The sequence below is a fragment of the Xenopus tropicalis genome, chromosome 7, assembly GCF_000004195.4.
Source record: "Xenopus tropicalis strain Nigerian chromosome 7, UCB_Xtro_10.0, whole genome shotgun sequence".
In the NCBI taxonomy this organism is placed as follows: Eukaryota; Metazoa; Chordata; class Amphibia; order Anura; family Pipidae; genus Xenopus; species Xenopus tropicalis.
In genome coordinates this window covers 76,322,859-76,337,525 of record NC_030683.2, presented here as the reverse complement: position 1 = coordinate 76,337,525, position 14,667 = coordinate 76,322,859, and the positions used below count along the sequence as shown (strand labels likewise).

Genomic DNA, 14,667 nt, shown 5'->3' with positions numbered 1-14,667 from the left:
TTTCCAGCTTAAATGGCTGCCTCCGTGGCTACACAGCAGCTTATTTATAAAAACTATAGTAATGTTACTGTAGCAAACACACAACTTTTACCATTGCAGGGCAACAGTACATTATATTTTAATGACTTTATAAAACTTCAAAAGCCAAAATATGGTATAGTCATTGTTGTAAATATTGATCCAAGCTATTAAAGGTGCAAATTCTGTGGCCTTCTAGTGGCCAAAGAGGGAAACAACTACCAAATATAAATCCGCACCAATGCAAAAAGTTAAAAAAATATAAACTTTATTACACTCCATAAACCCCATGTACAAAGCCTGACGTGTTACATGCTTACAAAGCACTTAACCATAGGCTCAAGAAAAAATGGTCATTTACACACACACACATATATATATATATATATATTTGCTTGTAAACAGGCACTCACGTCAAAGATAGAATAGCGATGCCTGGGTGCAGTCCCAATGGATTTAGGAATAATAGCAAGTGAAGATGTCCCGCACTCACAGGTCTTAGGTGAAATAAAGGTGTTTATTCAATCCACATCTAACGTTTCGGCTGCCTCCGCAGCCTTTCTCAAAGACAAAGTGAGAACACAAACAGTGCACTGAAAAAACCACAGTTTGGCGCCAAAACTATGACGTCACAAGATGTGTGATACATCTAATTAGCCTATACGAGTCCAAAAGAACAAACATATACATAAGAGTCAAAAACAAATGTCAAATAACGAGTATACATAATACCGGAAATTAGCATACAATGGGGGCAGGAAAACAGTAAAATAAATACAAATAAGAAACAAAAATAGGAAATATATATACACACAAAACCCATACCGACAGTAGTGCTGAACTGCAACACACATATGTTCTAGATAAGCATAAGTTGCCGAGTAGTAGAGGCACGTGAAGGACAAAGATATTAAGTGAAAGAAAAGGCAAAAGGTTATCTTACTGTCGGAGGATCGCGCTGAGATAGTGATATGGCAGTGTGGGAGCGTTACTGTGACTTCAAAGGCACCTTTATGTGCTTTTGTGAATCATTTATTCGCATTCTTTTCATTCTCTAATTACCGCATCGCGATAAAATTAACGCATGTGGTTGCGTGCAAATTAGAGCATGCGATATGCGACTTAACACATGCGGTAATACTGTTGTGAATCTAATTGTCGCGTCTATTTTAACGCAAAAAAAGTGCGATAAAACTTATCGACTTTTAGTGAATCAACCATATTGTGCTAAAATTAACACACGCGGTTGTGCGTGAATTAACGCATGCGATGTGCGACTTAACGCACGTGGTAATGCAGTTGCAAATCGCACGTTAATTTTCGCGTCTATTTTAACGCAAAAAGCGTGCGATAAAAATTAACGCACTTTAGTGAATCAGCCCTCTTATGTCTTCTTAAAAGAACAGTAACATCCAAATTTAAAAGTGTATAAAAGTAATTAGAATATTATGTACTGCAGCCCTGCACTTGTACAACTGGTGTGTTTTCCTCAGAAAGTTTCTACAAACAAAGCTGCTCTTTAGCCATGGGGCCAGCCATTCAAAGGAGAAAAGGCACAGGCATATAGCAGTTATATGATGATTGGCTTACTAACAGGCTGGTGGCTGGTTGAATCAACTTGCTTTTCAATTCAACAAAAAAGGGATAAGTATACTTTATTAACTTTATTCAAAATCATTGTATTTTTTAACTGTTGGGTTTCATTTTTGTAATTGTTGTTTTTGGTGCTATTTTACAAAGTTTGGTGAATTATAAGGCTTACAGCAGGTTTGCCAGAAGTTACATTCCTTTGTAATTACCCTCAGTTTGAGGTGGGTGGGGTTTGATTAGTTCACCTGGACAAACTGTAGAAATAGAACCACTGGCACTCCAGTGGAGCTTGCTCTGGTGGTAGGTGCTTTGTAAGTGATTGCTCTTTAAGTGGGGGCTCTGTAAGTGGAGTTATAAACACAAGTTATAAACACAGGAGTTAGTGGGGGCTCTGTAAGTGGAGTTATAAACACAGGAGTTAGTGGGGGCTCTGTAAGTGGAGTTATAAACACAGGAGTTACAAACTAAAGGAGTTTAAAACAAGGTACAAAGTTGCTCAAAATGAAGAAGAAGAAGGTGGGACTACCCCTCCACTATTGCTACAGAACAGACTACACTGGGTGTTTGCCACCCACAACTACTTGGAGACCAAACATGGAAAGACTTTAGTGCTTTGTCTGTATATAAGATAATAAAACTTAACCTTTAATAAATATTGTTAAAAGTATATATACAAAATTGAATAAATAAAGAATAATCATTAAACCAGTATCTAGTGCTCAATTCATTATACCAATCATATGGCTAGAGTGAATAATCAACACGCTCGTTGATTTATTACTCACATTTAATCAGTGTCAATGATTACGCCAATTGAAAAGTAACCAAGCTTCAGTCCTCTGTACGCTCCCTCCCATTAGAGATGCACCTTCCCCCTCTGCTAACTGCGACTATCATGAGCCGCTTAATTGCCGAATCAATCTCCTACACTAGCTACACAAGCACCCAGCCCCTCCCACCCGACGCGTTTTGTCACACAAAGTGACTTTCTCAAGGGCCCGCGTCGGGCGGGAAGGGCTGGGTGCTTGTGTAGCTAGTGTAGGAGATTGATCCGGCGATTAGGCGGCTCATGATAGTCGCAGTTAGCAGAGGGGGAAGGTGCATCTCTAATGGGAGGGAGCATACAGGGGACTCAAGCTTGGTTACTTTTCAATTGGCGTCTCTAAACAGTTATCCTCTTTAAGAAATTTGCAGTAGCGTTTGTTGGGGGAACGGCTGACATTGCTAAAACGGTCATAGTACGGCCGCTGTTGTTATCTGCGGCTTCCTTTTAATTGGGGATGGTGGTTGGAGTTGAGAGAGTGCCTCACCGTGAATACACGAAAGTGGGCCATCTAGAGGATACTAAGACTCAGTAGTTTTGATTTGCAATTGAACTGACCCCATGATGGTCCTGATTATATTTTCATAACGGCAAAATGCCCTCATGCTATATGTTGCCCCTACAAGCTAGAAATTAATCAAGTGACTGCTGTCCTGCCCCCCTGAAAAAGCACTACTTGCACATACCCCGCTATTAATTTAATTTATCCTTACTATAACACTGGCTGTGCATGCACCTACCCCTCCCTTGAGCATTTTTTCCACTAGCAACACTTTTGCCATTTGGTGTAAATAAGTGAAATTTTTAAAATGTATATAGATTAATTGCACTTGATAAAAAATCATGAATATTTACACTGTGTATATGCACTGACTACCAACAGTGTACTAGCTGGTATAATGATATATATTATATTGTTTTGGATGCAAATAAATGGATTTTGTGGATCATTGACACTGATTAAATGTGAGTAATAAATCAACGAGCGTGTTTATTATTCACTCTAGCCATATGATTGGTATAATGAATTGAGCACTAGATACTGGTTTAATGATTATTCTTTATTTATTCAATTTTGTATATATACTTTTAACAATATTTATTAAAGGTTAAGTTTTATTATCTTATATACAGACAAAGCACTAAAGTCTTTCCATGTTTGGTCTCCAAGGTACAAAGTTTGCATTTTCACCTATTTCTGTTTAACTGTTCCTGTAACTGGGTGAATGAGTGGCAGCAACATTAAAGGTCTGACACAGTGCACAGCCTTCCACATGTATGCAGTTGTGGAACAACAGTTCCAAAGTGCATACCTCTGTTGGCTTATGTGAGCGAATTGCCACTTTAGAGGCTCACATTAGAGCACTAGAGGGACAAGTTGCAACACTGCGTTCGATTGACAATCTTGAGAGAAGTCAAGATTACTAGAACAAGAGCTAGCGGGGTCAGATAGTATGGGGGGAGGGGAGCAACTAAAGAATCATAGGGCAGTAAGCTGGGTGACAGTTGCCAAGTGACAAGTGGGGAAAAGGAAAAGGGAGGCTGCTCCAGGGTTTGCGCATCCCAACAGATTTGCCAGATTGTGTGAAGAAGATGGGAGTGTGAACTCTGGACTGGCGGTTCTAGATGAGGCTGATCTCTCTAACAACCGGGAGACCAGTTTCTCTAGTAGTGGTGGGGAGGAGAGCAGAGCTAGGCCTAAACAGATGGTGGTTCTAGGGGATTCAATCATTAGAAAAGTGGACAGGGTAATCTGTCGAGTGGATCGCTTCAACCAAAAAGTTTGCTGTCTTCCTGGTGCCAGGGTTTGGCATGTGGTTGATCAGGTTGACAAATTATTGGGAGGGGCTGGGCATGACTCGGCTGTCTTGGTACATATTGGTAATAACAACAAAATGAACAGTAGGTGGAGGACCTTAAAGAGTGAGTTCAGGGATCTAGGCTCTAAGATTAAGGAAAGGTCCTCCAATGTCATTTAATTGGAAATTTTGCCGGTGCCATGTGCAAGTTTAGGGAGAAAGCGGGAGCTTAGGGGGCTAAATGTGTGGCTAAAGTCTTGGTGTAGGAAGGAAGGGTTTGGGTTCCTAGAGCACTGGGCTGACTTTTCTTTGGGGTACAATCTATACACCATGATGGATTGCAACTCTATGGAAGGGGGTCCGCTGTGCTAGGGGAGAGAATGGTTAAGAGGCTGGAGGAGTGTTTAAATTAGACAAGGGGTGTGTGTGAGCTAGAGTTCTATAGGAAAGCTAGTGTAGCTGGGGCAGTGGGACTAGCAAAGGGTTGTGGGGGAGGAGTGAGGGGGCATATAGTTTATCAGATAAGGAGCTTCTGTTACAAGGAAAACAGTCTAATATTTGCCTTAGCTCTAACTCTCCGTTAGCTAATGTAAATATCAGAGGGAGAAGTAGTAATCTGCGCGAAGCTTGTCGGGTAAATTAGGGGAGCTGCAGGCTATTGCATGTATTGAAAATTATGATTTAATTGGTATCACTGAGACCTGGTGGGATGAAAAATGTGACTGGGCTGTGAATTTAAATGGTTATACACTTTTTAGGAGGGACAGAGAGATTAAAAAGGGTGGAGGGGTTTGTCTTAGTTAGATTTAAAGCCATGTAATAAAGACATTACCAATGAAAACATTGAATCTCTTTGGGTAGAAATTTCAGTAGGGCTGAAGGTCAGAAGGAAAATCATTGGTGTATGCTATAAACCACCCCGTATAGATAAGGGGGATGAGACCCAGCTATTATTGCAAATGGAGGAGGCTTCACAACTGGGTCAAGTTGTTATTATGGGGGAATTTAATTATCCAGACATTGACTAGAGTAATGGGGTGGCTAAGTCAGAAAAAGCTAGTAGTTTTTTAAATATGCTAAATGACAACTTTTATTTCAGGCGGTTCAAGGACCTACTAGGAATGACTCTATTTTGAACCTGGTAATATCTAATAATACTGAACTCATCTCTAACATTTGTGTGGGTGAGCATTTGGGGAACAGTGATCACAACATGGTCTCCTTTGAGATAATGCTGCAGAGACAGCTCTATAAGGGAGTAACTAAAATGCTCGATTTTAGACGTGTAGACTTTGCCAGTATAAGGGCATCTCTGCAATGTGTCAACTGGGAAAGGCTTTTCATAGGGTTAGACACAGAAGGAAAATGGAACATCTTTAAAACATTGCTATGCAGGTATACACAACAGTATATTCCCCTTGTAAGCAAGGAGAGGCATCGCAAAGCAAAACATTTATGGCTGAATAAAAGTGTTAGTGTTGAGGTTCGTAAGAAAAAACATGCTTTTAAAGCATTCAAGTTAGCTGGGACAGCAGAAACTGTTATCAGGTACAAGGAAGCAAATAAAGCATGTAAAAAACCTATCAGGCAAGCTAAAATAGAGATGGAAAGGGATATTGCAGCTAGGAGTAAAAATTATTTTTTAATTATGTGAATAGTAAAAAAAATGAAGCAAGAAGGGGTGGGAACCTTATTATCACGGAGGGGTAATTTGGTTGATGAGAATGGGGAAAAATTTTGAACTCTTATTTTTCATCAGTCTATACATCTGAGGAGCCAGCTAATGAAGGCTTCCCTTTTAATATGCCCAGTTCTAGTAATTTAGCTACTGACGCATGGGTCACTCGGGAGGAAATTCAAAAAAGACTTGAACATGTAAAGGTAAACAAAGGTCCAGGACCAGATGGGATTCATCCCAGGGTATTAAATGAGCTGAGCGCTGTGATTGCCAAGCCTCTTCTCATAATTTTTCAGGATTCGTTGAGGTCTGGCATGGTGCTTAGAGACTGGTGAATTGCTAATGTGGTGCCGTTATTTAAAAAGGTATCCCGTTCTCAGCCTGAAAACTTTAGGCCTGTTAGTCTGACATCAGTAGTAGGAAAACTTTTGGAAGGGGTAATAAGGGATCGGGTACTTGAATACATTGCAGTTCACAATACTATAAGTTTGTGCCAGCATGGTAATATGCATAACAGATCTTGCCAGACTAATTTAGTCGCCTTTTATGAGGAGGTGAGTAGGAACCTCGATGCTGGAATGGCAGTTGATGTCATCTACTTGGACTTTGCTAAAGCATTTGATAAAGTACCTCACAGAAGGTTAATGATCAAATTGAGGAATGTTGGCCTAGAACATAATATTTGTAATTGGATAGAGAACTGACTGAAGGATAGATTACAAAGAGTGGTGGTAAATGGAACATTTTCTAATTGGACCAGTGTGGTTAGTGGAGTACCGCAGGGGTCAGTCCTTGGTCCTTTGCTTTTTAACTTGTTTATTAATGACCTGGAGGTGGGCATAGACAGTACTGTTTCTATTTTTGCTGATGACACTAAATTGTGCAAAACTATAAGTTCCATGCAGGATGCTGCCGCTTTGCAGAGCGATTTGAAAAAATTGGAAAACTGGGCAGCAAACTGGAAAATGAAGTGCAAAGTTATGCACTTTGGTAGAAATAATATAAACGCGAACTATCTACTGAATGGTAGTGTGTTGGGGGTATCCTTAATGGAGAAGGATCTAGGGGTTTTTGTTGATAACAAGTTGTCTAATTCCAGGCAGTGTCATTCTGTGGCTACTAAAGCAAATAAAGTGCTGTCTTGTATAAAAAAGGGCATTGATTCAAGGGATGAGAACATAATTTTGCCCCTTTATATGTCCTTGGTAAGGGCTCACCTTGAGTATGCAGTGCAGTTTTGGGCTCCAGTCCTTAAGAAGGATATTAATGAGCTGGAGAGAGTGCAGAGACGTGCAACTAAACTGGTAAAGGGGATGGAAGATTTAAACTATGAGGTTAGACTGTCGAGGTTGGGGTTGTTTTCTCTGGAAAAGAGACGCTTTCAAGGGGACATGATTACTCTGTACAAGTACATTAGAGGGGATTATAGGCAAGATGGGGGGGTGATCTTTTTTCCCATAAAAACAATCAACGCACCAGAGGTCACCCCTTTAGATTAGAGGAACGGAGCTTCCATTTGAAGCAGCGTAGGTGTTTTTTCATGGTGAGGGCAGTGAGGTTGTGGAATGCCCTTCCTAGAGATGTGGTAATGGCAGATTCTCTTAATGCCTTTAAGAGGGGCCTGGATGAGTTCTTGAACAATCAGAATATCCAAGGCTATTGTGATACTAATATCTACAGTTATTATTAGTGGTTGTATATATAGTTTATGTATGTGAGTGTATAGATTGGTAGGCGTGGGTTGTGTGTGCTAGGTTTACTTGGATGGGTTGAACTTGATGGACTCTGGTCTTTTTTTTAACCCTATGTAACTATGTAACTATTATCTGCTATGTAACCTGTGCCTTTTCTCCTTTTTCCAGCTTAAATGGCTGCCTCCGTGGCTACACAGCAGCTTATTTATAAAAACTATAGTAATGTTACTGTAGCAAACACACAACTTTTACCATTGCAGGGCAACAGTACATTATATTTTAATGACTTTATAAAACTTCAAAAGCCAAAATATGGTATAGTCATTGTTGTAAATATTGATCCAAGCTATTAAAGGTGCAAATTCTGTGGCCTTCTAGTGGCCAAAGAGGGAAACAACTACCAAATATAAATCCGCACCAATGCAAAAAGTTAAAAAAATATAAACTTTATTACACTCCATAAACCCCATGTACAAAGCCTGACGTGTTACATGCTTACAAAGCACTTAACCATAGGCTCAAGAAAAAATGGTCATTTACACACACACATATATATATATATATATATATATTTGCTTGTAAACAGGCACTCACGTCAAAGATAGAATAGCGATGCCTGGGTGCAGTCCCAATGGATTTAGGAATAATAGCAAGTGAAGATGTCCCGCACTCACAGGTCTTAGGTGAAATAAAGGTGTTTATTCAATCCACATCTAACGTTTCGGCTGCCTCCGCAGCCTTTCTCAAAGACAAAGTGAGAACACAAACAGTGCACTGAAAAAACCACAGTTTGGCGCCAAAACTATGACGTCACAAGATGTGTGATACATCTAATTAGCCTATACGAGTCCAAAAGAACAAACATATACATAAGAGTCAAAAACAAATGTCAAATAACGAGTATACATAATACCGGAAATTAGCATACAATGGGGGCAGGAAAACAGTAAAATAAATACAAATAAGAAACAAAAATAGGAAATATATATACACACACAAAACCCATACCGACAGTAGTGCTGAACTGCAACACACATATGTTCTAGATAAGCATAAGTTGCCGAGTAGTAGAGGCACGTGAAGGACAAAGATATTAAGTGAAAGAAAAGGCAAAAGGTTATCTTACTGTCGGAGGATCGCGCTGAGATAGTGATATGGCAGTGTGGGAGCGTTACTGTGACTTCAAAGGCACCTTTTTTCAGTGCACTGTTTGTGTTCTCACTTTGTCTTTGAGAAAGGCTGCGGAGGCAGCCGAAACGTTAGATGTGGATTGAATAAACACCTTTATTTCACCTAAGACCTGTGAGTGCGGGACATCTTCACTTGCTATATATATATATATATATATATATATAAATATATATATAAATATAAGTGCAGGGAAAGGCCAGCACTCACGGGACTTTTAGCAACAGTAACAAATAAAAGATTTTACCAAAGCAAAGTGTCACAGCATGGTTTCTTTATTCATCCGACGTTTCAGTTCAGAGTCTCCCTGATGAAAGTTCCTGCTGGAACTGAAACGTCGGATGAATAAAGAAACCATGCTGTGACACTTTGCTTTGGTAAAATCTTTTATTTGTTACTTTTGCTAAAAGTCCCGTGAGTGCTGGCCTTTCCCTGCACCTAGATTCATTTTTTACTGGCATAAGCACCCGGGCATTTTCTATTGTTTGGGGAGTGCTACCTGTCCTGGAACTATATATAAATATAATATATATAGTTTAAACACACCCCAAATTAAAACCAATCACTAAGTTACACCTCACTGATCTTGTTTGAAGTGAATCAAATTGTTAAATTAACCGTATCTAGTGAGGTTTTAACTTTTCCAGATTAAACCATACAGATCACAGGATTAAACCTTAACAGTCAGTTAGTTAAGCTAGTTAAGCAGTTAAACTAGAATATTTACAGTTAAACAGCTAATACTTCACACAAAACAAGCCACATCAAAAGTAAAATTCAACCCCAAAGATATACATTTATGGTGGTAAAAAATCCAAAACACTTCACATTGATGTAGAAGAGTAAGGGTATCTCCTCCTCCTCTCAGAGTCTCAAAGAAATCACGGTCAGCATATAGTATTGGCAAAATCTTTTTTAACTATTTTTTTTTTTATTTATTTTTTTTAACTGCACTATCCTCTTATATTGCCTACTGTATCTTGTAATAAAGGATATCTTATTCTCCCAACTCTTATCCTGTCCTTTGGATTTTAAATTTAACAACTTCTTTCTCTGAGTTTTTGCTGCTCTCACACATGCATTATCCACATCAGTTTATCTATATCCTCATTCTCTAAAGTGATCCTTAATATCCTCTGCCAATGTGGAATATTCCATATCGGTGGAACTATTCCTCCTGAGTCTCAGGAATTGTCCAACCATTATACTTCTAATCAAATTCCTTGGATGACATGAGCGGGCATGTATGAGTGTATTGCCACTACATGGCTTTCTATAAATTGTGGTTTGAATACCACTGTTATTGGCTATCAATTGTAAATCCAAATACTAAATGTCCTTATATGAGAATGTATCTGTAAAATGTAGATTCAGATTATTATTGTTAATCAAACGGACAAAATTCTGGAACCTTTCAGTTACACCCTGCCAAATACACTGCAGGCCATCAATGTAAAGAACATATAGCACTAGATAGATTCTCAAATCTGCAGAGGTGGGACTCCTCCCACCAACCCATGTAAAGGTTGGCAAAGGAGGGAGCTAATTTTGCTCTCATAGTGGTCCCACACCTCTGCAGATCAAATTCTGAATCAAATATGGAATAGTTATGTTCAAAAAGATACTGAATTGCCTTAAGGATAAAATCCTTTAAATTTCTAGGATATTGACTATATTTCTCTAGATAATAATTAATGGCCTCTAAACCTTTCCCATGTGGGATAGAGGAATACAGGGAGGTCACATCTAATGTGGCCCAACCATATTCCCTCATCATGTCGTAACCAAAGGCCCTCCTCCACCCTCTGTTGGTAAACCTCTACCAGAGGCCTTCTAAAATAAGTAGGGTAGAAGGTGCTTTTGTTCTTAAATTTAGTGGTACAGTATCTATAATACAAACAATACACAAACAATACATAGTGCATGTATGGGATCTATTATTCAGAATGCTTGAGACCGAGGATTTTCAAGATAAGGGATTTTTTTTTCTTCAAAATATTTTAACATTATATAAACCCAATAGGAATATTTTGCTATAAATATGGACTCATGTGGCTTAGTTCAAACACATACAGACACTGTTGTAGTACTGATAAAAATATATATTTTTTAAACTAAAATTATGCACTTAAACTCTGTGGTATATGAAGTTCCTGTAACATGGAGCTTTGTGAATATTGAGTTTCCACATGAGAGATCCAATGCCAGTATTTTATTTATAAAGCAATTACTAATGGGCTCCTAAAAGAGTTGATTTCAGGTTCTATGGTACACATAGAATACTCTCTTATCCTGCCCAATGAGACACAACAGGCTTCTTATTTGTTTTTTTCTTACCTAACCCCTTTAAAACTGCACCCATATAATATCCTCATACTGAAAGATAGTTAATTCACAGTTCAGATAAACACCTGCATAAAAACCAATATCATCTGTAACAGGCATCTAATTTAATTGCTGATAGACCATGTCATGTAAATGTAATAAATGTAATGGTGGCAACCCTCAATCCATTTTGTGACCAGCAGCCTGCTTCTCATTAGAAGCTAAATGATGCTATATTGCTATATAATGATTGCTATATAATGTTTTATAGATTACCTGATGATATTTCAGAGACAGTAAGCCATTTAGCAATTTCCCCTGGTAAGTGTATGCATTAAAGGAGAAGGAAAGGCTAATAAAGAGTTAATCTCAAGCTGCAGGCATACCTTCAGTTGTCTCAATAGTGCCCTTAAGTCTCCCCATATTTCTCCCGTTCAGATGATCAGAAGCCAAACAGGAAGCTAAGCTGTGTAAAGAAAGTTCCCATAATGATGTGATGTGGTAATGGCAGATTCTGTTAATGCCTTTAAGAAGGGGCTGAATGAGTTCTTGAACAATCAGAATATCCAAGGCTATTGTGATACTAATATCTACAGTTAGTATTAGTGGTTGTATATATAGTTTATGTATGTGAGTGTATAGATTGGTAGGTGTGGGTTGTGTGTGCTGGGTTTACTTGGATGGGTTGAACTTGATGGACTCTGGTCTTTTTTCAACCCTATGTAACTATGTAACTATAATGCCTCACTCCTGCACCAAGTGTACATGCTCAGTTTGTAAGACTATAAGTCAGCTTCCTACTGATTGGCTCAGATCCACATTCCTAAGGGGGGGAGTGAGTTCTTAGCATTCTTGAAGGAGGGGGGAGCAGGAGAGGGGAGAGAGCAGAGAGCTGCGTGTCTCTGGCACATGAATTACAGACACAACAAATATTTTGTCAGTGCAGTATTTCTGTGAGTGCTTATGAATGTATTTACATAGACCTTTCTGATAAAGCTTACTTAGTTTTTACCTTTCTTTCTCCTTTAACAACACCTATTTTTTTTTTTTTTTTAGAAATGACAGTTTTGAACCTTTATGAAAGTGGCTGGGCACAAAAGATTTGGGGCATTGACCTAAAGAGGAATATGAGAGTAAGTTGGAAAAGACATGGCAACCCATTTATTAGCAGTTCATACCAGTCTTGCAGAGAGGATCGCACCATTCCACGAGAAATCGACTTGATTGGGGGGCATGATAAAACTGTGGTTGTCCTTAATGTAGGTTATCATTTTAGGCCTTATCCAGTTCACCACTTCATCAGGAGACTCATCAACATACGAAGGGCATTGGTGCGTCTTTTTCGACGAAGCCCTGAAACTAAGGTTATACTTAAAACAGAGAACCTTGTGGCTACAAGTACTACTCATGAAACAAATTCAGATTTCCATGGTCTCATTCACTACTTTGTATTTGAACTCATCTTTAAAGATCTAAATGTTGGATTTGTAAATGGATGGGACATGACTGCTGCATTTGATGCAAAAGATGTTCATCCTCCTCCAGAATACATCCAGAATGAAATTGATTTATTTATGACTTACATCTGTTAATGAACCCATGAAACTCTTCTCATAATGATAAGAAGTTAGAGCTATGGCAGTAATATTAGAAGTGATCAAAACATCATACAACCCAACTGGTTAACTAGGTAGTTGTCACATTTTCAGAGGTGCACCAAGTTCTAGGGGGACCTGCAGTGCTTTCCATTTATGTCAGTGCCAAAGGCAAGTAACAATTATTTGATTTTGCCTACAAACTAAATTAGTGTTTTTTTGTTATGTAGGAACAACAAATAATGTAAGTTAAATCTAGTGTAATAATTAGTAGTCATCCATAAATAATAATTATGGCAGACTGTACTCAAGTTTTTGATACATGCATGAAAACACTTTGCTAATTCAGTTAGTGTAAATTAGCATTAACCCCTGTCTAATTCTGATGTATGTACTTTTATAAAAAGCACACCCAAAGTTTTTATACACAGAATTTTTGCCTAAAGAAAGTTTGATGTCGAAATGTGATAAATGTTATCCTAGATTTTACTCTCTTTTGGTGTTTAATTAAATACACATTTATGTCCCCCTGTGTGATTTCATTGTGGTGCCAAATAATAGAATCTACTTGAACCCTATAAGAGCAGTACTAAAGTACTCAAAATTACGGGAAAACCATCTCCCATAGACTCCATTTTAATCAAATAATTCAAAGATTTCCTTTTTCTTTGTAAAAATAAAACAGTGCCTTGTACTTGATCCCAACTAAGATATAATTAATCCTTATTGGCAAAACAATCCTATTGGGTCTATTTAATGTTTAAATTAATTTTTAGCAAATATAAGTGTTAGATCTGATTTTTGCTTTGCTTCTTAGACCTGAGCTTGCATTGCTCAGAAGATTGGCTCAGATAAACTTTTACCTACATAATAATATACCTGGCAGACTTCCATGTCTGGAACGTTTCTGCAAATGTTCTGCTCATCAGGAAATCATGTCTGATGGCCAGGATGTGGTCCAACAGCTTTAGGTACAGTAGGTAGTGAAGTGAAAATGGACAAGATATAGTCCTGTTTCTCTAGGCATCTTGCCTTACCACAGGTGACGCTTAACTACCTAATCCAATAAAATAATTGTCTTATTCTGTATATTAATGTGTTAACCAATGAAATTACAAAGGTAATAATACGTAATTACTTATGCTAATGATGTTTATTCAAAGGTATAAAAAATTATGTCACAGGGTAGGTCACACACAAATTTGTGAGAAGCTGATGAATGCTGTACTGCTATTCTATGCTTGGTGCACCGCATCAATAAATTTCCTTTTCTGAGTGAGCATTTTAAAATCTCCTGTTCTGTCATTCCTTGGAAATGACCTTAGACCTTTCAGTTGGCGACGAGGATGGGATGCACCATACCTTGGGACGGAACCTGGAATTATTGACCATAACTGTGTACAAACCGGGCCCAAAAGGTAAGCTTTTACCTATATTTGTCCTCAGTTGTTCACTATTCTTTCTGTCCTTGGGTAAGGCTGCATCCTAATCGCTACTCTCAGAAAATGCAACTTTATTGAATAATTTACATGTAATCTTTGCCCCCTGGGTATTTTGAGATTCTGGATTAAGTTGCCTCATGAGAATAGGAAGGGAAAGATCATCTGCTGCTTGAGAGAAAATAAAAAAATTAAAAAAAAGAAGTGAAAAAGTGAAAATAAGCGGCTCTGTGTATACTGTCTGTATATGACCCTATATTTGTGCTTTGTCTGATTGTTACGGTTGGTGTCTTCTGAAGTCCTGTTTGAAACTTATGTGTTGCTAGGCCAGCTCGGTAATTGCATTAGGGTGTAGCAAAGGACTGTAAAGTGTTAATTATAAAGCCTTAAAATTGAAAGTTTTTCCCAAATTATTGGTGTGAATTTCACCCTAGGCTATAACACTGTCTTGAGTTACACCAAATTATAGTTGCTGCAGACAGACCTGTTGCTTGCACCCGTCACTATTGGTCAGAGGC

At 38.4% G+C, this 14,667-nt stretch overlaps 1 protein-coding gene across 4 annotated transcripts in view; it reads left to right on the top strand.

Annotated features, from left to right (window-relative positions):
- nxpe2 (neurexophilin and PC-esterase domain family member 2) overlaps positions 1 to 13,236 on the top strand; it is a 41,947-nt gene extending 28,711 nt beyond the window's left edge. For all 4 annotated transcript variants that reach the window (XM_031905150.1, XM_031905151.1, XM_031905149.1 and 1 more), the window contains 1 exon segment: positions 12,172 to 13,236. In XM_031905150.1, the coding sequence (XP_031761010.1) occupies positions 12,172 to 12,707 (536 nt within the window). In that variant the 3' untranslated portion in view covers positions 12,708 to 13,236.
- The last annotated feature ends 1,431 nt before the right edge of the window (positions 13,237 to 14,667 follow it).